General features: G+C 37.7%; 1 protein-coding gene across 1 annotated transcript; it reads right to left on the bottom strand.

Moving 5' to 3' along the window:
• Positions 1-2,052: 2,052 nt before the first annotated feature.
• On the bottom strand, positions 2,053-24,778 carry LOC114479646 (protein APCDD1). Its single transcript, XM_028473422.1, has 5 exons — positions 24,543-24,778; positions 9,974-10,156; positions 9,374-9,899; positions 5,715-6,036; positions 2,053-3,744 (listed from the first exon to the last, which is right to left on the bottom strand). Exons 1-5 carry the CDS (start codon positions 24,776-24,778, stop codon positions 3,302-3,304), a joined length of 1,710 nt encoding a protein of 569 aa, XP_028329223.1. The 3' UTR covers positions 2,053-3,301.
• Positions 24,779-26,123: the final 1,345 nt, after the last annotated feature.

The following is a 26,123-nucleotide window of genomic DNA, read 5'->3' as shown; positions in this document are numbered from 1 at the left end:
GAGCCAGTAGTGAAAGAAAATAATAACAATAGTAATAATTAAAAAAAACAGCCAGTAGTGAAAGAAAATAATAATAGTAGTAATAATTTAAAAAAAAAAAAAACAGAGCCAGTAGTGAAAGAACGTAATAATAATAATAGTAATAACTAAAAAAAAAAAAAACAGCCAGTAGTGAAAGAAAATAATAACAATTAAAAAAAAACAAAGCCAGTAGTGAAAGAAAATAATAATAATAATTAAAAATAAATAAATGAATAAATAAACAGAGCCAGTAGTGAAAGAAAATAACAATAATAATAATTTAAAAAAAATAAATCAATAAAATAAAAAAAACCAGAGCCAGTAGTGAGAAAAAAAAAAGAAAATGAAAAAAACACAATGAAAACCAAAAAAAAACACAACAAAAACCATGGGTTTACACATTAGATGGTGCATTTGTACATTTTTAAATGATTTTTTTTTTTTTACATTGAAAATGCAGGTTGTATAATTAAAAAAAAAAAAAAAAAAAAAATATATATATATATATATATATATATATATATATATATATATATATATATATAACATTTACATCAGATTTTTTTTCACATTGATAAAGCTCATCGAATATATATGTTTTTTTAACAATGGAAATGAGTGTCTGATTTTTTTGATTTTTTTCTCACTACTGGCTCTGTTTTTTTTCTTTTTTTTCTTTCAGTGGCGCTAATTCAATTCTGTAAATAACCCCACATTTTATTATTATTTATAAAAATATGACAACATTTGGAGTCTGGTGGAGTGACTGGTTTAGTTCATCAGTGAAGCTACAGGTGACATTAATGTGCTAATTAGCTCAGTGACATAGAGGATGTTCCATCATGGAATAGTTGTGGATTAATGATATTAATGTGTTTTACTTATTAATTTATTGCCTAATCATTGCAGCTGTAGAATTCCTATAGTTTTAACAAATATACCTCAGAATTATCTGTTTCTAATTAATTCAGTAACCCAGAAATAGTAAATTCAAGACACAAATGATGTAAAATGCACATGAGAATGCCACCTGAGGCAGGGAGGCACGTGGCTCTCAGTGAGAGGTTGCGGGTTCGATCCCAAGGCTATTTCTGTGTTCTTTGGCAAGAAAGTGAACTTGCTCCAAATACTCGACTAGCACCTTGCATGGCAGCTCTTTTTCAAGTGTTTTGAAACTACTTTGTCATTAAAGCACTATTAAAATTCGGTTAAACGGACCCTGATAATTACATCTTTTACTTTAAAATTCAATCCCTTATTGTGAAGGGCAGCAGTTTAGGCGTGCAGACTTTAAACTGGAAAATAAAGTGCACTTTTAGAAATGGCTCATGATTCTCCTGAGCAAAGCTTCACAAATGAGAAAATATTGGTAGGAATAAATATTTCATCAAGATAAAATACATTTAATTTAACAATACAGTCCTGTTACTGGTGATGGGACTGTTAAGGCCTTCAGTGTCCAGTTTGATTACTTCTTTTTACTTTTTTACTTCTTTTCCTCACTATGCACAATACACTTTATATTTGACTTTTCTATCTTATCTACCTGTACATAATTATCTTTATTACTTTTTAAATAATTCTAATTGTTGTTACTATACTTTGCTCTTTATTTGTTTCAAATATTTTTTTTGTAGCATCTATTGTGGTGAGCAAAGCAGACATTTCATTGTGCAGGGAAACATGTTTCTTTACCGTACACATGATAATAAACACTTTGAATCTTTACATTTTGACACATACTCAATAAGGAATGCCTAATAGGGATGATAACTTGAACTAAAATGTTTTATTATGCCTTTATTATGGGTCAGTTTTTATAGAAGAAGCTAACAGTTACGCGTGAGCCACCAAATCGTCACAAACCACCATTCTCAGCCAATAGAAACATTCTATTGTAATATCTTGGTTTTAACCATAGAGGGCAGTCACTCTTTTTTTTTTTTTTTTTTTTTTTTAAATTGTATTTTTACAACAAAATACACCAAATTGAAATACTTTGACTAAAATGTCAAGAATAGGACTAGGATCAATGAAGAAAACTACTTCATACCTAAATACATTTGTTTTATTTATTAAAAAAAAGTGGTTTTGGGGTTTAGTTACTCTTTAATGACTTGTGTGACATCATATCCAGGGGAACGCCATAAAAAAACAAACCAGCATCAAGTGAATCACTGTCTAGTCGGGTGAAGAAACGCCATTAAAAAGCACTTCTTAAAGAAATGTTTCTGCTTGGGTGGAGCCTGTGCATTCTTCCACAGGATTCTCAATCCCACAATGCAATGCGCTAAACTTTCCCGAAGTTTCAGTCACATGACAAAATAGTAAAACAGATTGTGACGGATTCAAAAACATAACACGTTTGTTGATTTTTTGAAGAAATGTCATCAATTTATTGATCTACGAGGTCTACGTCTTTATCGGTGTTATATAAAATGTACGTTTTTGTCCCCAAAAGCTTTAAACACATCAAAAAATGCAGCATCTGCTAATTCTTTGGGTCGATGTCCACATTTATTTCAAGCCCTCCACTCTTATTTGAGCATGACTTTTATTTGTGATCTTTCCACCTGTTAAATACACGTATTCTGATGGTTTTCATTCCTCTGCTCTCCAGTGCTCACCTCCATCATTCCACATTTTTATCAAGCAACTAAAGATATAAATCTTCGTCATATGGAGAGAAAAATAACCTCTCACAGGATTTGTTTGTTTTATTGAACTGAAACCCTTTGGGATTTTGATGGTTTTTGACAGTTCATAGTAAAACAATCCCAACCCCATCACACAGAGTACTCAATAATCATGAGCAGTATATATTCACATGTAGTGTCAAAACAAAGGTTTAGTAGCATCCATGACACACATTACCCAGCATGTGCCTGTTGTTAGGTTGAGTGAGGAACTGTATTCAGAACTACCATGTGATCATTATTAGTAGCATGATGTATTTGGAGCCTATAACACTGTACTACATCTCTTTCCCCAAACTGGAGTTTATCATCATCACAGACTCACTGTATAAAATGTGCCCACTTTGGAGACAAACACTGACTGCAGCTCAGAGGGGGTGTATAGATATAGATACACATCTTTGCACAAAACACAAACATTTCTGTCTTTGGTTTCACTTTAAAGTGCAGTTTTTGTGTTGCAGCGGTGTTCAGTCTTTGGTTTTTCAACATTCAGGAACAAATGTCCTCCTTCCTGATGTTACACGGCAAAAGTTTAACTTTTAAAAGTAACAAAATAAGTCTTTTCCTCCCGTCGGAGTCTCTTATGTTTGCAGGATGCAGAGCAGAATCGTCACAAACGCGGCCACGACACAGCCTTGTCTGCTTCTGTGCAACCCTGCACAGTCACCGCGGTGATCCAGGGCGTCCATGTGGGGGTGAAAGGACGGCTGGCTGCTCGATGAGCACTGAACCAGAGGCATCTGGTAGGAGGTGGCCCTCTTCTCTGGGCGATCCGGGCTTGAGCCGTCGCTGGGACGCTGCCCGTTGTAGAGCAGGTAGTGGCCGTGAGCGTCCTGCTCCATGCGGAAGAGCTCGTACTCCGTGTGAGGCAGCCTGATGCCCAACGCCACGCAGCCGTTGGTTACGGTCACATCTTGCTCCACTCCCACCTGCCAGGACCCCTGTGCTCCACACTCGTTACCATTGAAGACGTTGAGGAGCGAAGTGGTGGCCAAGTCCATGGGCATTACCCTCATGTGGTTAACTGTGAGAACGCAGAGAAAACTAGTTAAAGAGACACACACACATGGGTTAGAATGTACAACTGAAAAGTGGCACTAGTAGAGGTAATAACGAGTATTTTCTGCATTTTAAACCAGTGGTTTGTCTGGTGTACGCCCTTGGACCTTTAGCCAGGGTAATCCTTGTCAGAAGCTATTTATGTTTTTCCGCCTTCCCTTAATATTAAAGCTGATATCCAGAGTTTCTGAGAAATCTATGTTCATGTATGACTCTTTTGGTCATTCATATACTTTAACGTATATAAGCCCCTCCATCATCCTATAGACCCCTATATACAAATGGGAACGATTGCTGAGTGCGACCAGCCAATAGGCTTGACTTCCTGTTTTTGAGACTGTCAATCAAAGTGAATGCGGAACTGTGCACGGAAACAAGGCAGCACGTCACAACAGCAAACAGGTAAATATGATTTTGGCTCTTACCTGACCCATAGACCTACAGTATATCAATTTGACCTTGTTACGTTCCGTGATGCGCATGCAGAAAAGTAGAGGCGTGGCTTCTGGTAGATTGGCAGAGGCAGTGGAGCGGTTTAGGGCGGGACATCAAGACGTTTCTCAGAACCTCCAGATATCAGCTTTAACTTAGAAATTAACCATTAACTGTATTCTTGGCATTTTGGTCACTTAAGTTTACAAAATAACGCAATAATTAATTTCTTTGTGATCCGTACTTTAGCAACTAGCCTTATGTTGAAACAAATATTTCGACTATTGTCTCTCCATGGTGTTTGAATACTTTTTTGTAGTCTTTTAGAAACCATTATCCTGTCCACATGTATATGGGCATCAGATCAAGTGTTGTTACGCATGTTTGTGTACCTAACATTTGGTTATATTTGTCTTTCGACAAGACATAGACAACTGGCGGCCCAGGGGCCACATGCAGCCTTTGGACTAATTTTTGGTAGCCCCCAAAGTAAATGCACAAAATTTCTCTAAAAATATGCAAAATAACAACAAAAAAAAATTGATAAAATGACCCTATAAAGACGTACAGAAAAACACATGAAATGAGAACAAAAATACACAAAAGACAATTAAAATAATTACAATTATTAAAAAAACAACCCACAGAAATACACAAAAAATATATAGAATACACAAATTGAAAATAAAGCAGACAAAAATTGACAAAAAAAAAACATAAAACACCTATAAACACAAACAAAATGTGAAATATTATACAAAACAAGAAAAAATAACACAATGACTTCAAAAATACACAAAATGCCAACAAAAGCACAAAATACCCTTTTTTCTTTCCAGTATTATTGCTCAGATTGGTAATTTTTCAAAATCAAAAAAAAAAAAAAAAAATACATATATATATATATATACACCAAAGCTGTTGGATAAACTAGGATTAATGGAGTTTAATGGTGCAGGAACCAATGGTGCATTCAAAGAAATCATTAAAACTATAGAATCATATACACATAGATATTATAGAAGAGTAAGCCAAGTATCTTCTATCTGTTTTAGAAATAGAGGAAAACCGTTAACAGAGGGATGACGATGATGATGACATTTTTGCTTTAAAATAGTAACTATTTTATTGGGATATTAGTCATTTTGTTAGAAAGCTACATCTTTTATGAGGCTTTAAAGAACACATTTATAGTTGTGCTGCTTCTATATAAGTTTCCGATGAAAATGAAGCACAATTTGACACACATCCCTCAATTTTATTCTTCCTGTGAGGTAGTTATGGAAAATCACCAAACTCTCAGTTCTTCCTTGAGAACCACACCCAAAAAATATTACATGCACTCCTGATTAATAAGTAGAAATTGATTGATAAGCGATTCATGTGTCCCTGCAACGTGTTTGGGTAATCCAAGGATTACAAGCACAATGCACACCAACTAAAATACCCTAAAACTAGTCATACATTGGCCGGGGAATATCAGGGTTTCAAAAGTAATAATACCTTTAAAGACAAATTCTGTCCCGCCCATCACATGGGTGGAGTGAAGTCCTCGGCTGTAGCGGCCTCGGGCGTAGATGGTGAAGGTCGGGTGTTTACAGACGGGGTCTGAGTAGTGGTAGTAGTGGCCTTCCCACGTGTGGTTGTTGTCATGGAAGATGAAGTGTCGGGTGAGGAAGAGGACCTCTGGGCGAACCTCACAGCGTTGGCTCACCCACTGACCGTACAGACCAACGGTCAGGTCGGCCCGAGGCGGCAGGATGGGAGGGTGGAACTCATCCGAGCGGTAAATGATGCGACAGGGGATGCAGCCGTGGTCGTGGTTCTGAAACGCATGACAAGACAGATTTGAATCTTGCTACTGTTTAGGTTTAGATGTAAAAAAACATCACAGCATAATCCTTCAGCTCAGATCTTAATTGTTGATGTCCTAGCTGTTACAGATAAGGCCATGATTTGTTTTTAAGGCCTCTGCAAAAATGTAATTTAGGTGCTTGGAAACAAAGAGATTTAAACTTGCAGGAGAGATAGTTCTAAATTAGAAAGTGTCCAATCCATCAATTCATTTTCTGACCCATTTACGCCACACAGAATGGACCTGAGTGTTGAACCCAGAACCTTCTTGCTGTGAGGCAGACATGATGACCACTACAGCACCGTGAGTCCAATCATTAGGTGATATTTAGGCACCCCCTAGTGGAGACATTATGTTCCAACACCCAGTTTTAAAAGGCCAGTCCACATTTCCATTTTGCAGCTTTATTTATCTAGTTTTACAATACATTTAAATTTCAATTTATTCCCATGAGTTCAAGATTTTATTTTTTTTTTAATCTAATTTTTTTTTTTTTTTTGCAAATACATCGATCTTTATCATCAGTTTCACACTTGCTTCATTGACACAGTATTAACTATCCCATCTGCATGTAAAAGTTGCAACAACAAGATTCCTGAATAAAACATCCAGACAGGTGACAGAGTTTTGCATATTTGAAGAATCTGAGCTTCAAATTTTAACGTCCTGACCACATCGTTTACAGGGATTAAGAGAAAAAGAATCGAACTGTTCAGCAAAAATGTAGTAGCCTGGATAATAAAGCTCAGCTAAGTACAGCAGAGTCAGAGATCATAAGGACGTGCAGCTTTCTATTTTTATTTAGTAGAGAGTTCATGAACTCTCTACTCTGACTCTCCTCGTGCATTCGGGTTGAAATTGGCGCCATTTAAACAGTTTTAGGCTTCGTACATAGCAGACATGGGCATTGGTCTGGTTTGTCCAAAAATGCACAATACCACATCTAAAACACAAAAAAATTAAATGAAAGTGACACATGTCCACAAGAAAATACACAAAATGACAAAAAAAAAATAAAAAAAATACGCAAAATAATATCAACATTTAAAAACACAAAAAGACAAATAAAATAAAATTCTTTTAAAGCACATTGATTATGAAAGACAATTGAAACATATGATATAAATGTATATTATAGAAATTAGAGGAAATACACCGATAGAACTCTTAACATTTATTGAACTTTAAATATACCCGTACACAACCAAGTAAAGTACAGAACGGGTAAGTAGCAGTAAAGCATGACAACTATATACAATGTGCAAGTAGTCGTTTTAAATTAAATACCTGTGTCAGGTATAACCACTCACTCTTCCCTTCTGTTCACAGCCACCACCATTATACTTAAGCTTCACACTTGTCACCATATGCATGACTACATCATATCTCAGTCTCACTTTAAAATAATCAACTCAATAATCAAGTTTCTTACCCTTCCTTAGGGAGGGCTCATGATGGTAAAAAATAAATAAAAATATTATCTTTTTTTTGTTTGTTTGATGGACGATCTTGAAAATGGTCTATTTATCGGCCCAATATATCGATTGACCTCTACCAAAAACACACAAAACCACAACAGAAGTACACAAATTGACAATAAAAATATACAAAGTGACTCAAAATACACATAAAACAACAGCAAAAATACACAAAACAACAGCAAAAATACACAAAACAACAGCAAAAATACACAAAACAACAGAAAACACACAAAGTGAAACAAACCAAAAAAACACAAAAGTTCAACAAAACAAAACTCTTTATTCTTTCCTGTATTGATGGATGGATGGATGGATGGATGGATGGATGGATGGATGGCCTTTGATAATGTGGCCCTAGGATTGTACAAGCACCTTCTTCAGCCTCCGTTTGCTGTTATATTTGCTGCAGTAGATTTACAGCGTACTGACATTCAGAGAGGTGTTATTTTGTGTTGCTAATTGTATTCACAATTTAAAAACAAGTCACATCTTTACATTTGTACTCATAATGATGGATTGCTTTATAAACCTATAGCTGCTGGTTTCTGGTTACTCAGCCTGAGAGGGTAGTAAAAATATACATAATAACACTGCATGTCTGGAGTTGACACCTTTATTAGGGGAACAATGGGGTCTAAACTGCACCAACAATCCTAAAGTGCTGACACATCACTGACGCTTCAACTTCCCGTTCACTCAGCAAAGATCAGAGGAGAAACTGACCACATGCAACAGTTTGTCATGAGCCTCAGACGTGCATGGATACAGACATGGTATGTGCTCGCTGGGATAGTCTGCCCCTATGTTGTAGGGATACCACATGCTGATTGTTCCCAGAGATAGCACTGGTTTCACGTTGCACCACTGCAGGCTGTGGTCACGGCATCGCAGTGGGATAACGTGTCCGATCAAAGCTCCTCACACCACTGTGCGTTTACGTTGTGCTCAGACGCCACGCTCTGTGATTCCCTTTTACAACTGGGTGCTTATTTAGACAGTAGACCTGAACAAGATTTCTAAGCAATGTGTGTGGTGGGTGACTATGAAAACATCAGCTGCGCAGCAGTGTAAACAGAGAATCTACATGCTGTAAACACCTCTCTTCCTGCTACACTTGCAGATGACACCAAGTGTTTGCACAATTTCTGGAATTCTTCTCCACAAATGTTATGAAAGCTGCAGATAATGTCTGCACACTCTTTGTGTGTGTGGTCTTGAAGGTCACGACAGCGGGGGTCGAGTTCAGCTGCATGCTGTGGATAAAAACAAATCCCTGTCTGCCATTTCTTGGTCCAATGAACACAAAGGTGGAAAGAGTGCTTATCCTGGTAGAGATGTAAAGGGGCTCATTTAAACATACCAAAGGAAGGACACTGTGTCACTCTTTAAAGAAAGTTTGCACAAAACATGTTGGAAACCTTGGTTTACATCCACTTTTTCAAGAAATTAAAATGTTACAAGTTATAAATAAAAGGGATTTCTGATCCTTCTACTCTTGATAGTTTTTATCTGAATGAATTATAGAAGCTATAGAAAAAGATAGACAGCCTGATGGTTTCTAGTGCTAGTGGGAATTTGGCAATAATATTTCTTACGTACAGGTTATGAAAATGTACTATTCAAGTACCGTAAATGAATGTAGATTATTATTTAGAGGTGTCTAAAGAGAGTTTGACTTGCCTTGCTTGTTTAGTTTACCAAGCATCTTTGCTGTGTTTCACCTGCCGTGTTTCAAAACCGCGAGCAACTACTTTCCTCGTGGTGGCCTGCAGGCTAGCTTGAGTAATTAACTGAATTTCTAATAATTGCACAGCCTTAGGACTTACCTTGGCATTCTGCAGCGCTGCTTGGTAGCTGGAGGGTTTGTAGTACAACCTCTGTGGCGGCTCGGTGTGGATGTCGCCCAGAAACAACTCCTCCACCAGGTGATCCAGGTTGTGATGCAGGTACTGCTTCTCCACCCTCAGCAGCTGCAGCTCATGCATTGAAAAGTTCAGCTCTCTGGAGCAGTCGTGGCCACCCTCCTCGCTCCACAGCTCGTACATGGCACTGGGCTCCCAGGGGCCCCTCGCGGCTCCTCTGCAGCTGCGGTTCAACCTCTGGCTGAGCTCTCTGGCTACAGTGGTTGTGTGACACACTATGTGGACACTGTGGAGGTGGTACTCTGCCTCTGTGCCTCCCCGTATGATCCAGGAAGCCTGGCCCAAACGCAGGCGCCCCAGGATGACCAGCGTGTAGGAGGGTGTGGTGCAGTGATTGTCCTCATAGTAGAACTGGTGCGCCTGGAAGGTGTTGTTGGGGTAAAACCTGTAGGAGCGTGTCAGAAACTCTGGACCAGGCCTCACCTCACAGCTGAAACAGGAAGGAACATCAATTACAATAGTTATAATTTGAGTTGGGAGAAGCTACAGGGAAACAACACAAACCTGGTGGACACCCAGTGACCCTCCACTTTAGGAGGCATCTGCACAGTGATCCGAGCTCCATTGTGCAGGTGCTTCAGCATGCGTTGGCATTGGGAGTCTCTGATTGGTCGGCCGAAGGTTTTCTCAAGCGTGGCACGGCTGGAGCGACCATCAGCGTAGTAAAGTGTCGCACCTTCAGCCAGACTGTAAAAACAAAGCAAACACAAATACTCACAGTTTCAGTTTCACAGTGTTACAGCTCATTTGGAGTTCATCACATTAGTTACTCTTAATGTTTAAAATCAGTCAACTAAAATTACTTTATTCTCAAATAAATCTGATAATTCCTTACGAGACATTTCTGATTGACTCATTAATGATTTATATTATAATTAGATTTCACTATGCATGTATGATTTACATTATATTCGGATTATATTTTGACTTCTTGCGATGCATGTTGTGATTTAGATTATATCGAGATATCTTAATATGCATGTATTATTTATATTTTGCATAATATTGAGATTTTTTTATGATGCATGTTGTTGTGATTTGTTGATCAATGTTTTTGATGCTATTGATGTTGATATTTTAAAACTTTATTTATTTTGCTCCTTTTTTCCTTCAAATTGAATTTTTTTTATGTTGTAATGAATTGTCTTGTTTTTATTGAAATAAATAAATGAAATGTAACATTATGTTCTGCCATCTTGCCATAATGTAGTTCCTGATTGGACAAAAAACAACTTTTTTTTTTTTTTCCGAATTAATTGTATATTTTTCTAGTTAAACTTTCATTAAAGAAAGGTGGCATCAACTTTAGCTCATAAAACCACTGTGAGAAAATGGTGCAAGTCGGCAAAAAATTGACTCTTAAATGAAGCTTTTAATTTGAAAGGTACCTGTTCTAGTCATGTTTACAAGATCAAGCGATTTCTGTATTTCACATAACAAAATAGATGCACATTAATTCATAAAGAGAGTCCAAATTATTCAAATGTAAATATTTGGTGGGTTTACAGACTGTACAAATTCCATATAGGCAAAGCGCAATAATTTACCTGAAAATGTAAAGTTTCTTTACTCAGAGGGAAGGAGGGTATATGTTATATTTCAATAATATCAATGGTACACAGTAGGAACGAAGCTTTTTGTGGAACAGCTTCAATGAACAGCTCAAGGAATGTCCAAATTTAAAACAATTCAGGAAAAGATTTAAAGAAATTATTTTTTTAACGATATAAAAATGAAGGAAAATGAGTTGGTTTAGCTGGAATTTTTGTTGTTAACATATTGTTTGAAGATATACTGTATGTGCTTGTTATGTAAGAAAGTGGATAAAACCAAAGGAAGTAAGCTATTGTATTAAGACTTTGGGAATTAATAAATGTTAAACTTCATCCCACTCCTTTCCGAGTAGCGGTGAATTTAACTGTTTACTGTGGATTATTGTATTATGTTGTATATACTGTACACTTGTTCATTGTGCGCTTGAAATAAAACTAAACTCAATTTAAATTCAAAATTTCACTAGAGCTACCTGTTAATGCCATTTTAACCAATGACCCAAACAAAATAATTATTCCTCATGTCCAGCCTCTTCATTCTCCTGTAAAGTTTCCAATTGAGTCAATTTAATGAAATTATGTGACAGTTTACATTTTACATTAAATTACAGTGTTGCTAATAAAATTCTTTGAGAAAGAAGATTAAAGTCCATTCTCAGAAATAAAGTCTGTTTGAAGCACCAAAACCAAGTGGTTCCTGATACAGTTTCTCAGTTGTGGCTATAATGGCCTTCAAACCACTTCCTTTTTATCGTACTTGCATCTAATAAAGAAAAGCTAATAGCAAACAAGACTGCGGCGAAAAGAGTTAATTACACTGAGATCATTCACAAAAACCACTCTGCTGTCCATGCTCTTAGTCTGGCTCTTTGTCCATTTGAAACATTTAATGAAGTCTTCAGATCTCAAGTCGTTACAGAGAGGATTACAGGCCTTTTGTGATCTGAAACACCACCTGGTCTAAATAAAAAAACATTATGAGCTGACATCTGATGATAGGGGCTTTTATTGAGTTTTTTCTGGAATAAAAGAGAAGAGTGCACTGGGAAAGCTCTCCCCCTGTCACATTGTACACACTAAACCACATGAAAAACAATGCCCTCAGAGATGGGCCAGGTTTACAGGGATAAAATGTCGGAAATGAAAGCTCTTTCAAAGCCCGCAGCCAAGAAAAACCCCTAAGCCCACATTCCACTGGGGATTTATTCCATGTTATTCTCATATATCATTCAAATTCTACCTCCAAATATGAAAACTTGGATTCCTCTAGTCAGATCCAACTTGCCGGGCAATATCATGTATCCCTGAGGAATGCTGCCATGGCCGTCGTCGTGTGCTCTAATTGTGACAAATGACATGGAGGGAGTAACAGAAGCTTCTGATTTTTTTTTTTTTTTCTTTGTTTAAGTCCAAACCTCTATCTTTTACACCCAGCCTGTGTGAAAGCCACTTCGCTGCTCGGTAGGGAACACATAATTGATACCTTATCCCCGACTCAGCTGGTGCCATTTGTAACGCCAGACGTGCGTTAAAGAACCAAAGAGGCCTCACAGCTGGTGTTTTTGAAGCCTTTTATTCTCACCTGCAGTGAGTTTAGAGAGAAACGAAGCTGCCAACAGCTTGTTTCACAATCGGAGGAACAGAAACTACTAGCATGCGTGTATGTGTGTGCACAGTTAAAAAGGAACCAGGTGAAAAGGATAACAGCAGCTCACATTTAGCCTCAGTGGGGTTACACGCAGTTGATGACAGGTGAAACTGAGGTTAGCGTAACTACAATAACCACTTGTTTTCCACACAGTTTTGATGATGAATACACTCAGCACAAGGGCCTCATGTTATGCAATATTAAAGCTGTGGTACTCGATTTATCTTCTTTAATTAAAAAAGTAAGTATATATATATATATATATATATATATATATATATATATATATATATATATATAGCATATCGTAAAAGTAATAATCTCTGAAAAAATAATACGTCTGCATGCTGTCTGTGCCTTATGATTAATTATTTTAGTTAATAAAACCCCGGAAGACAAAATCTTGGCGGTCACCCCCTCCAGCTCCAATCACAGGATTTAGAGAAAGGAGGGGTGAGCAGAGCCCACGAAGGAGCCTCCTCATTGGCTGCCGCGATATATTGTGAAGCGCGAGCACGGTGCAAACTTGTTTTCAGGCTTGGACTATCTTAGGATGTGCAAGTAGCTGTTTTCCTTCTAGACGGGCAATCTAATGTTCCATTTTCCAATATTTTGTGTCAAATCTCGTGCGCGATTTTGTGCACTTCCGTGACAGGAGGAGACTGGGAGGGATTGTCAGAGTGGGGGACAGGATTTATGGTTCGAATTCAGCCATGCTCCTCTATCATGGTTCAAAAATCAAGTAGTGCAAGTGCTTTAACAATATGGTCGTAAAAAATAACTGTTGTGTTGGCAGCCCCCAGACGTCTGCTTCTTTTCTACGAAAGTACGGCCTCCGATTTAGGTTAAATATTTTCCCAGATTCTGTTTCAGTCCTCTTTACACTTTTCCGTGTCCTTTCCGTTTCAACTTTACTGACTTTACTGTCTATTAACCTACCTAAAATAGTACCAAACATACTAAATCGGGTAAATAGATCAACTACTGCTATCAATTTTATATTTTATATGCGTCAGATGATTTACAAAATCGGGATGACTAGCCTGAAATCACAAGATTACGTCGCAAGAGTTAGTCAAATGCTAGACCCTCAACACCCGTTTAACAGTAAAAAATACAATGGAAATGCATCCAAATATTATTTGTAAAACCTTCTTTAAATACCGCCAACCAGTGACTCACTCTCACATTTTGCAGAAAACCGGTGCAGCCGTATGCTTGTAGGTGATTCTGTCGTGACATGTCACCAGATAAAATGACCACCGGATAATGTAATACACCATCAGCTAAACCTGTCGGTGTACCAGTGCCTTTGCAGATTTCAATGCAGTCATAATATTCTGAACCTTCAAATGAAGCTCTGCATTCATTTTCAATCACAGGATTTTTTTTTTTTTGAATACTTATTAATTCGGGTTTTAATACTTAATTAATACTATATAAAGTATTTAGTATTAATTTGGGTTATTTTAGGGACATGCTTCTCAAACACATAGGTCACACACATGCACAAACAGGACTGTGGAAATGCATTTATGGAGAGATATCAGAGTGGGGCTGCTTTTTTACTATGAAGGAAGCGCACCAGAGCAGTGTTGGGGTTAGATGCCTTGCTCAAGGGCACCTTGGAAGTGCCCGGTTCCCAACCCAAGTCCCTACGGACTGAGCTACTGCCGCCCAATTGACTACTCGATTTGTTACACGTAGCAAGAGATTTTGAACAAGATTATCGGAAGAATCAGACATACATTCAATCACTTGTTTACCACAGTGTAAATGTGCAAAATTGTCCAAAAACATGCATGTGAGGCATTTAGGTGTCATGTTGCCAATTTTGTATAGTGAGAGAGAAATTTGAAGAAACAAATCAAGAGGTCGGTTGCTTTTCCCGTGTCGGATTGATTTTTCCGTTTCTGAATGTGAATTCTGTTTATTGAGTTAGTTTTCCACCATAACGGAAAATCAAAGGCCTGGAGAAAGCTCACCACTATAAACCAAATGGAGCAGTACCATCAGTAACCTGAGAGGGCAGTGTAGCTCTCTCTTTCTGCTTCTTTTATTGTTTTTTCAGAAACAAAGAGGAAACTTTTGGAAGAAATTAATTGTCGATGTGCGGTTATTTATTTTTTCCACAAACCGCTGATTCTGAGCTCCCTCCAGGATGGATATTTTGCAAATAAATCGCAATAAAAACATTTCTTAAATTGATGCATTCTATATTTCCTTAGGTAATGGGGTTATAAAGAACCAATTACGGTAGAAAATATGATCAAATGACTTACTGTATTGTGCAAACAATTACTACCTAAACGGACAATGAGAAAACCAAAACACTTGATGGGAAAAAATGTCACAATTTCGTCTAGTTGCTGAACTTAAATCTTATATTTGGACAGAACATTATAAGATAGTATTATATTAGATGGCAAACACTATGCCAGATGCCACTCGAATGCTGGCATCAGAGTCAAAGTATCCAAACTATTCTAAAGAGAGGTTTGCTTCTTTAAGCAATTTGAACCACAAGTTACATTTCAATTTAAAAAAATGAACCAACTTAAATAAATATAAAACAGAGTTACGAGGACCTATATGAGGAAATGATTACAGTATATGGAGGTTAGGCTGTTTGTGAAATTTCTCCTAAAGAGAAGGCGTCATACCTTCCTCTTCTTGAACAATAACAAATCAAAGTACGTCTCTCGTACCAGCAGAAAGCCCAACTACTAAACTTAAGCCCTACTTGGTCTCTCGTCGTGGGTGCTCTATCAAAATCAAAGTACCCGCAAAATTCCCAGAGCCCTCAACCACCATGAACATTCCCAGTTGGCCGAATCCCAGTGGTGAGGTAAGAGCGTTGGGACCTCGGGGAGAGAGAGAGACAGACTCAGAGACATTTATGGGATCAGGGGAGAAAAAACATGCAGTTCCAGAGTAATGAGCGGACAGAGGACTGTTCTTTGTGTTATCTGAGTTTGGTAGGATTAATGCACCAAACTAAAGAAAGGAGCTCTTTAACTGGAGGTGAAGAAAATGTTTTTTTTTACCACAATTTGGGACTTTGAGTGTTTAGACATTGGAAGATTTACAATTTGACATTACTGGGTTCTATAAAAACTATTGAATCAACAAACTATGAAAAAAAAACATCATAATAAGACGACTCTGTAGTGTTCTAGCTTTGTAGGGGACCTGACCTATGCACGATGCCGTTTGTGGGCCCTCAGTTTGAATAACTACAGGGAGAGAGTCCACTAACTGCTGATTGATGGGTGCCTGTCAATCATTCCCATAATACCTGCCACTAAATTTTATTCTGACATCCTGCATTTATTTTGACAGGTACATGTCATCTCCTGAGATTAAGCCGAGGACTCAGATTTGCGGTCCCCTAGTGGCTTGTGGGGTCCTCTGCAAACGCAAAGTCAGCCAGAAAAGTATTTGAAAATACTGACGAAGAACATAATACTCAACATTCATTCAATGGTGCAACTACTATTTGGGTGCTTAATTAATGGTTAATTTAAAATAATTATCATAAAACAACATTATAATTCTTTCAGAAGGCATTTGTTAAACATTGACGTACGGCTGAGTGATATGGACCAAAACTCATATCTCTGATATTTTTTTCCCAAAATGACGATATACAATATCAATCTGAATAGTTTGAGCAGCGACTCCTAAAACGAGCATTTTAATACAAAACAAGCTATAAAATATATATCTCCGAAAATATGGAGAAATTGTAAAGAAGAATACTTGTATGATGTGATTTGTACTGTGTGATTGTCTAAATAAAGTAAAAAAAAAAAAACATATATAGATATAACTCAATATAGGCGATATTGTCATTTTATATTATTATGTAATTTTATGTATTTTGGTGTAATTTTATGTATTTTGCTGTAATGTGTATTCTTCTGGCTGTTGTGTGTATTTTGAATTCTTTGTGTTTTTATAGTCGTTTTGTGTATTCTTGTTGTTGTTATGTGTATTTTTGGAGTCTTTTGGCCTATACTACAAAGCTAGATTAGTATATCCGGGATATCTTTCCGTTAGCGTGCTTCAACTAACCAACCATTCCTTGTCAGAGAGAAGCTGTCCTACGAAGGTCGATAACAACACGCTAATTCAAACCAAGTGATTTCAGCCTGGCTCCCATAAAAGGGGTGGAGATTTCAGCATCTGGCAAATCACTACAATGGAGAAACCTGACAGAGTGACCCTTTTTACAATGGAGGAACAGTTTATGATCTTGAACAAATACAATTAATTCAAAACCATGATGACAGCGAAAAGCAACAGTGTTGTGCGCACCAGGAGGGAATGGTTAGGAGGTGGAGCTTTTATACTCACTCAGATCTGATCCACTTCATAACGTGGTCTCGACTAGGTTATATATTCAGCTGAAGTTTAAAATTATGAATAATTAAAATCTATAATTCAGACCAAAAACAACACTGTTGTTACAGAAAAGGAATGAATGAAAGAACCCAGACAGGAAGTGCTGACATTTTTAAAAAACGTGAGGTTAATTATGATAATAATCCTTTGGATGCTCTGATCAGTTGAACTTTATTACAGCACACACGTGTTTCTATCAGGTAGTCTTTATTTATTCACACACACACTGGGATGAGAGCACATTGTTCACTGTAGAATGTTCCTGCTGATGCTGTCAGGCCTCACTATTGCGTGTATGTATGAATGAATGAATGAATGAACGAAATACTTTCACCGGTCCGCGCATACAAAGACACACTCTTAATCAGCTGACTGTAGATCAGTCCATCAGATATAAATCTATATCTTTCATAAAGGATGTCGTAATTATTGCATTTATCCATCAATAATCTTTCCTTCCTAAACACAGCTGTCAGATCTGCACCAACCAGGTTCTTCTAACAATGGACAGGTCGTTTTCTAAGAGAACTGATTGGTCAGGAGGCGGGGCTTTAGCACTCGCTAAGATCCATGCCAGAACAAAACCTGGTCCCACAAATTTAAACAGAGGGCCGTATTTGGCCTGCGGGCCACCAGTTGCCCATTCCTGACCCAGCTATATCTTAAGCTAAATGTTAACCTTTTCTTGCTAACCATCTAAATGATAATCATTAGCATGGCCACCTTCCTTTAGTAGTAAATGAAAATGGAAAAAGTGTTGCACTCAACAGAGTTGAGCGTAACACCGCAAAACAAAACTACAGCGTGAGCAGATTTTTACGAGCTAAAACATCCACAGACTGAATGAAAACATGAGCAGAAAACTGCTGAAATAAATCCTAGACAGTCCTATCGTGTGAGGAGACCTGGTCCAGGACCTGGGGAGGAAAACCAGGTGCAGTGGATTTCAGTTCTTGCTCTAATTTCTCCATAAATATCACACAATCAGAACAAGTTTAAAAAAAAAAATGCTGTTTATCTGGTTTTTGTTTTTTCTGTATTTCTGCTTTGGTTTTAAATCAAAAAAAAAAAAATAGCCACACTGTTTATTTGTTATTTTGATTTGGTTTTCAAAAGGAATATCCAAAGAACGAAGGGTGCACGGATTCCTAATGCTATATAAACACAGCCACAAAAACAAAGTTAGCTCACTAACATACCTTATGAAATGGTCGCTACAGCATCAGCAGACTCTGCTCCTCCCAACCACAGACGTAGGTTTAAAATCCACTTTTTACGGCGTTGCTCTGTGAGCTTTTTACATTTCTCACCCTTGTGAATGACAATCTCTTTTCCTTTTCTCGGTTAGAACGATTGGAGCAGCCGTAAACTACACAAAATATGGGCATTTTGATGATTTCAGACGGCAGATTCTCAAGCTTCCTGCTCTCCATCTGAATTTAGCGCTCTAGCTTTGTCGCGATGCAGCAATGAGAATGACGTCACGTGAATCAACAGCGCAGGCCATAGACATATACACATTACAACAGCTCTAGGGTACGTTCACTAGCACAAACGTTAAACAATTACACCACAGTATATTATATCTATGGAGCAGACTCACGGCCGCTGTCAGTGAATGGACACATTCAGTTGATAGCCAATCAGATATCTTTGATTAATAAAATGGGGGGGGCACAGTAGGTCAGCTGGGGGGGAACTGCCCGCGAATGCCCCCCCATGACGCCGACACTGACTGGAAAGGAAACAACAGTTAATGTGGTTCAACTTCAGGCAAACTTGAATACTTGCAATAAAACTTGATGGCATTCCATCAGACAGATACATAATTCCACACAACACATCTTTAGAGTTTAACAACATGTATTTAAACATGTTAAATTCTAAGCATGTCATTATTTATGTGGTTTTGGTTGGATGGAAACGTCAGTGACATTCTTCCTAACACCTCTTTTTCACAACACTTCATCTCTTCTTTTAGTTCCTGAAGTAAAAAAATAGAAATAAGACATTCCTCAAAGTCAAAATATTTCTCTGGTTTATTCTGATTGTTTATTCTAAACAGAACATCAAGCCACTCTGCTTTTTCCAAATATACACTCCAATTTTTCGCAATCATAGCAAACAGACAAAAATCACAAAATTAACTTTCTGAATTGGAAATTGCTTAATGTTGCGTCATAAATATTTTAAGGGAATATCGTGCATTTCCATCATATTTTTCCTGTAAAACAGATGGCTGAATGCGTAGAGTTCAGATGAGATAAAATGACAAACATGTCAAATGTCATGCAAAATGTCGTACTACAAACAGTCAGGAAAAATTCCAAAACTAAAACTTTTTGTTTATTATGCAGTTTTATTAACATCAGTAGTTTAGTTTATTTAAAACCTTGGATTAAAGATAAAACTTAATTTAAAAAAAAGCAAATGCTGCCATCTCTCATAACTCAAACTAAACAATACGAATAAAAATATATGTAAATAAATAAAAGTATCAGTATTAGAAATACCAGCTGGTGCTTTTTATACATTTTAGAAAATGAACGTTTCCATGTAGAATACAGTGCAACATTAACAATTTGTTGAGTAGAACATTAACTTGTCCACTTATTGGATTACAACATTAACAGTTCAAACGTTTGTCTTTATCAGATTAATTTAACTTTCGGTGAAAAGTCACAGTCGGAGCGTTGCCTGTACCAGCAACACTGTTCACTTCAATAACTTTCTACTAACTAAACCATCTGAGAAGAAGTGCATGAAAATCAGCCAAATCCACTGTGCTTTGCTGGATGGTGCATCACCAAGTGTTGAGACCCAGAGCTGTGTCTGTGCTGGGGGGCCCTTTGAGATTCGTGGTGGGCCGTTGCCACCCCCACACCCCCCTCTAGCCAAGCCACTGGCTAGAAAATCTGACAATCTGGGGAGATTTTTCAGTGTGCAGGTTAGGGCTGGGCGGTAAACCGGTTCATACCGAATACCAGTATATATTTTCGTTATGATATGAATTTTTAATATACCGCTGTACCGGTGTATTTGATTACACAACTTTTGGAACGTTACACTACGCTGCGTTTCAGACCGGACCGTTTTCAACGTTGCACTTCTAAATAGGAATGTAAACAGTAGCGCTCTGGTGTTAGCTATGGTGTAAATCATACGTGTAAATAGATCAGAAAGACACAATTAAAAGCTCTGAAGCTGCATGTGAACATGTGTCTGCGTGCGCATGCCTCTGCTACAGGAGAACGACACTCACGGACACAGAGGCATGGTTAGCTTAGCATGTCGGCAGTAATACAAAAAAAAAAAAAAAGAGAGCAAAAGATCGCAATTTGTAATTCCTATAACGCGGAAATAAGTCATAAGTGGAGCTGCAAACAAAACGCTACCTTATTCACAACAGAAAACCATCACACCACTGAGTATGCAGCATTTAAAGCTAGAAATCAAGCTAATGCTAAAGCTAAGCTAGCGTGGCAAAGAGCCATTGGGCAGCTCTTGCAAACTTGTATTACTACTAGTTAGGAATTATTCTACAATATTTACTAATCATGACAGTAAAATAGACCATCCTAAGTCAATCTACTGCAGTAATTCATCTCTCAACCAGTAGAAAATGCTGTGAACACCATATACCGTCATATACCGTGAAACCGTTCAAATTTTGAAAAAAACCGTGATATGCATTCTTGGTCATACCGCCCAGCCCTAGTGCAGGTTTGTTCTGTACCTCAGGACCATAGGACAATTATCCTTATGAGGTGTTCTTGGCGTGATTTTGGAAAATTTTGTACATCAGTACCGACGTCAAAAAAGAGAAAGTCAACAAACGGAAATTAAACGGTCGCCAGTCTATCGTTCCAATGAGCATTATGTGCATATACATTAGGGTGGTTCACAAAATAAATGTTCACCAAAATTTTGCCAGATCGCTTTTTGCCTTGTTCCAATTGACTTTGTTAGCATCTGTAGCAAAGATGGAGTCATCTGCTGCACATTTAGGGGAGGCACACTTTTTCACAATGATGTCGTCTTTTCTATTTTCAGGAATAGTGCTTGAACTGTTTTAATATTCTTACCCATTTACTATAAATGAGTCTTTTGGCCTATACTACAAAGCTAGATTAGTATATCCGGGATATCTTTCCGTTAGCGCGCTTCACCTAACCAACCATTCCTTGTCAGAGAGAAGCTGTCCTACGAAGGTCGATAACAACACGCTAATTTAAACCAAGTGATTTCAGCCTGGCTCCCATAAAAGGGGTGGAGATTTCAGCATCTGGCAAATCACTACAATGGAGAAACCTGACAGAGTGACCTTTTTTACAATGGAGGAACAGTTTATGATCTTGAACAAATACAATTAATTCAAAACCATGATGACAGCGAAAAGCAACAGTGTACCGCGCACCAGGAGGGAATGGTTAGGAGGTGGAGCTTTTATACTCGTTCAGATCTGATCCACTTCATAACATGGTCCCGACTAGGTTATGTATTCAGCCTAAGTTTAATGGGGGAGATAATCGAATCGAATCGAACTGGGAAAAATGAATCGTTAGATTAATCGATGCATCAAAGAAATAATCGCTAGATTAATCGTTTAAAAAATGTAGTTTAGTTTATCCCAGCCCTAATCATGACATGCAAATTCTTAATCGTATCGTCCGATTCATGGCAATGCACACCCCTGATGTGCATCATAATTCACAGAAATAAGATAAATATGTTTCCCTGTGTGTTAAAAAGGAACTTCTTAGATTTAGTTCAGTGGAAGGGGAAGTCCAGCTTCGGCTCCACGTGAACTCCATGTGGTTTGATTTTCCTCTGAACGTACAACGCACTCAAAACCACGCTGACGGCTCCTTCAGACACAAATAACACACGTCTTGATTGAACGTTAGCATTCCTCACACACACTCGAGTGGAAATTGACTCCAAAAATCCTGTTTGTATCACGTCCCGTGCAGTGATTGCCTTCCTGCGGCAGCAGATGGAAGGGGTCAACTGTAGTCCCATAATCCTCTGCTGCTCAGACAGGGGTTTTCATCAGGCACGGATGCTTTAAGTGGCACTTAACTCTCCAAAAGCTTTCATCTGCAGCCCCAGGGAAGCATTTTATTACCTTATAACCTTCAAACATGTGAATCAGCATTAGGGGCTCAAATTGAGTTTCAATCAAAGGCAACAAGGTTTGGATCTGAAGTCGACAGTCCACACAAGAGATTTACTTAAAGGAATTTAATGCAATTTAACAGTTACACATCCTATATGTGATTATGTTAATCACTTACACAAGAAAACTACTAAAGCAGGGGTGTTGCTATCAAACTCATTTTAGTTCAGGGGCCAATTGTTAAACAGTTTGATCTCAAGGGCCACAGATTTTACTAGTCATTTCAACATTTTTGTGCCCTAGTTTGCACATATACGCACACATAAAATACTAAATATGTAAAAAAAAACTGATAATATCGAAGCAATAAGTGACAGATATCAGTCCCAACAGGGTCTTCACTTTAAATTTCCTAGTTTTCTGGCCATATTCCATTTAATGAAGGAAAATGTTTTGTAATATTTTGAGTAAAATTGAAGGATTTTGAAATTTAAAAATGACTGTCATCGTGCGATACAAGCACCAGGAAAACTGTGAGTACCTGCAAATATTGTTGAGTTTCATTTACACAATGATTCATGTTTTCTCTGTTATTTTTACTTTGTCCTGCAGGCCAAATTGGATGCTCCAAAAGGCCAGATTAGGGCCCCCGGGCCTAGAGTTTGACATATATTTATTAAAGAACAGTTGATGACACCATTTAAAGGTTATTTTTATTTTTGCAAAATCATCCTGAGAGTCAGGTTTAACAGAACTCGATGTAACCAGCAGTTTTATTGACATTACTGTCAAAAACAGGTGTGCAGTGAGAAAATGGCATGTCTATCTTTAAATAAACATGTAAAATTTAATGTCTATGGTTGTCTGTGGATCACGTGTCAAACTAACTCTGTGGATCAAATCCAATGCATCACTTTAAGGTTTAAAATGAGGGAGAAATGTGTTTTATTATTCTGTAAACCAAACTGTGGAACAGCCTCGGGGATGCACGCGAGCAATGCAAAAGTATGCATGTCCATCAGCCTTGTATATTCATTGATGTATATAATGTTGAAAATGTCAGGAACATAAGTTTTGAAAAGTGAATGAAAGATGGGGGTTAATGGGAGATAATAAACACAAGTAATATAATAATAATAATAATAATAGTGCTACTTCATCTCACTCCCTTTTGAGCAGTGTATTTATGTTAATACATATTAGGAAAAATGGAAACATGTATATACACATACTACTAAACTAAGCTTTTTCTGTTTGTATTAAATTGCTCAAAAATAAATAAATAAATAAAAACTATATATTTCAGTTCCAAGTGTGTGTGTGTGTGTCATAATTTCATAATCATAATTTACATTTATTTGAATTAATAAATAATAAACATTAAATAATAATGCAGTCATTTATCTGATGTATTCAGCAGCACAAACTTTCTCCACTTGTTGCTCCAGAGGAAATGTCACCATTAAAGCCAGTAGTGAATGAAACATAGTGAAGGTGTGTGTGTCACCCACCCATTAAAGCCAGTAGTGAGTGAAACATAGTGAAGGTGTGTGTGTCACCCACCCATTAAAGCCAGTAGTGAATGAAACATAGTGAAGGTGTGTGTGTCACCCACCCATTAAAGCCAGTAGTGAATGAAACATAGTGAAGGTGTGTGGTCACCCACCCATTAAAGCCAGTAGTGAATGAAACACAGTGAAGGTGTGTGTGTCACCCACCCATTAAAGCCAGTAGTGAGTGAAACACAGTGAAGGTGTGTGTGTCACCCACCCATTAAAGCCAGTAGTGAATGAAACATAGTGAAGGTGTGTGTGTCACCCACCCATTAAAGCCAGTAGTGAATGAAACATAGTGAAGGTGTGTGTGTCACCCACCCATTAAAGCCAGTAGTGAATGAAACATAGTGAAGGTGTGTGTGTCACCCACCCATTAAAGCCAGTAGTGAATGAAACATAGTGAAGGTGTGTGTGTCACCCACCCATTAAAGCCAGTAGTGAGTGAAACATAGTGAAGGTGTGTGTGTGTGTCACCCACCCATTAAAGCCAGTAGTGAATGAAACATAGTGAAGGTGTGTGTGTCACCCACCCATTAAAGCCAGTAGTGAATGAAACATAGTGAAGGTGTGTGTGTCACCCACCCATTAAAGGCAGTAGTGAATGAAACATAGTGAAGGTGTGTGTGTCACCCACCCATTAAAGCCAGTAGTGAGTGAAACATAGTGAAGGTGTGTGTGTCACCCACCCATTAAAGGCAGTAGTGAATGAAACATAGTGAAGGTGTGTGTGTCACCCACCCATTAAAGGCAGTAGTGAATGAAACATAGTGAAGGTGTGTGTGTCACCCACCCATTAAAGCCGTGAGAAGCAGCGCAGACTTCGGCTCCATCGCAGACTTTTCGCTCCACGCAGAGCAAAGCAGAGCTGGAGCTTTTCTTCACGCGTCGTATGTGTTTATTCCCCCTGGATGAATCACATAATGGGTCCAAAGTGTGGAGGAGACAGTGATGTGACTCCCGCACATCATAGATAGACACACACTGACACTCTGTGAATGAGAGGGAGATGCAGCAGAGTCTGAACATGTGTTCAAACTGAACTCCCTGCTTCCTACACACTCACCCTCAGGATGGTTAGTGGGCGTGGTCATTGGCGTTTACACAGGGGTGTCAAACATGGGGCCCCGGACCCATAACAAGGCCACCGAAGGCTCCAAATCGCTACAAGGTAAATAACTTGTATGATAAATCAGTAATATTACAGTAAAACTACTAAACGTTATTATATACAGGCCATTTAGCCTACTTAATATTGTTTTAATACCATCTATATACAGTGGTTCCCAAACTTTTCACAATCCCGTATCCCTTCAGACATTTAACCTGAAGCCACGTACCCCCGATACTCCTGCACACTTATAAAACATGATAATAGAATGTCATATACAATGTAGCCGTACAGTGAAAATTGTCTATGAAAATGTTACCTATCCTGTTGAGGAATCATATATAACTAGAATATTTGCCTTTCCTGAAGAAAATGCAAGTGAGGATGCAGGTGGCCCGCGTCATTGAACACTGCATTAACATTAGCATTAGGGTTCTTTCTTTCTTACTATGGATTTATTTATTTATTTTAATTTTTTTTATTTAATTTATTTTTTGTGACGAGCTTTGAGATGACTTTGTTGTAATTTGCACTACATAAATAAAGTTGAAATGAATTGAATTAGCCTAACAATACTGTTAGCATTAGCTAGCATTAACTAGCATTAGCCTAGCATTAGCATTTGTTAGCATTAACCTAGCATTAAGCCTAGCCTTATCATCAATATAGCATTTGCATTAACATAGCATTTACCTAACATTATCGTTAATATAGCATTAACCTAGCATTAGCCTAATATTAGTATTAGCTAGGATTAGCTTAGCATTAGTATTAGTTCCCCCATGAAGATTTCCGTACTCCACTTTGTGAACCTAGGGGCCGTCACAAAGAAATGTAGCTTTTGCTATATTTGCGCTTTTTTTGATGAGATGGTTTTTCTGCGAGATGGTCGTCTTATTATGACCATTGTGTAATTTGTGGCAATGCAAGGAGGCTCCCACTGCTGCACTATTTATAAACTAGTTTCCAATGTTGTCACATTGTTTTTAATTTCTACTCACATGTCCCCCTTTGACAATTTGTGTACTCCTGGGGTACCCGTACCTCACTTTGGGAAGCTAGGATCTATAAATCATCACGTCATCCTTCATCATCCTTCTTTATTTCAGACTCAGGAGCCCATTTTACAAACAAAGACACAATTAGTATTCACAAGATAAAAGCACATACATATAAAACAGATAAAGTTATCAGTCATATGTGAATTATTACTAACATACATTTTATACATTATAAGTATCTTTAAATGACACTAAATGTATT

This window comes from Gouania willdenowi, chromosome 17, assembly GCF_900634775.1.
Source record: "Gouania willdenowi chromosome 17, fGouWil2.1, whole genome shotgun sequence".
NCBI lineage: Eukaryota > Metazoa > Chordata > Actinopteri > Blenniiformes > Gobiesocidae > Gouania > Gouania willdenowi.
This window is presented reverse-complemented; position numbering and strand designations above follow the sequence as displayed.

What these genes read in the sequence shown, in the direction of transcription:
- LOC114479646 (XM_028473422.1), bottom strand. Translation starts at nt 24,778, where the DNA reads ATGTTCAGACTCTGCTGCATCTCCCTCTCATTCACAGAGTGTCAGTGT. An exon ending in CAGCGCTGCAGAATGCCAAG is followed by an intron (nt 6,037 to 9,373) that starts GTAAGTCCTAAG and finishes CATGCGTTTCAG; the next exon opens with AACCACGACCACGGCTGCAT. An exon ending in GACAGAATTTGTCTTTAAAG is followed by an intron (nt 3,745 to 5,714) that starts GTATTATTACTT and finishes GCGTTCTCACAG; the next exon opens with TTAACCACATGAGGGTAATG.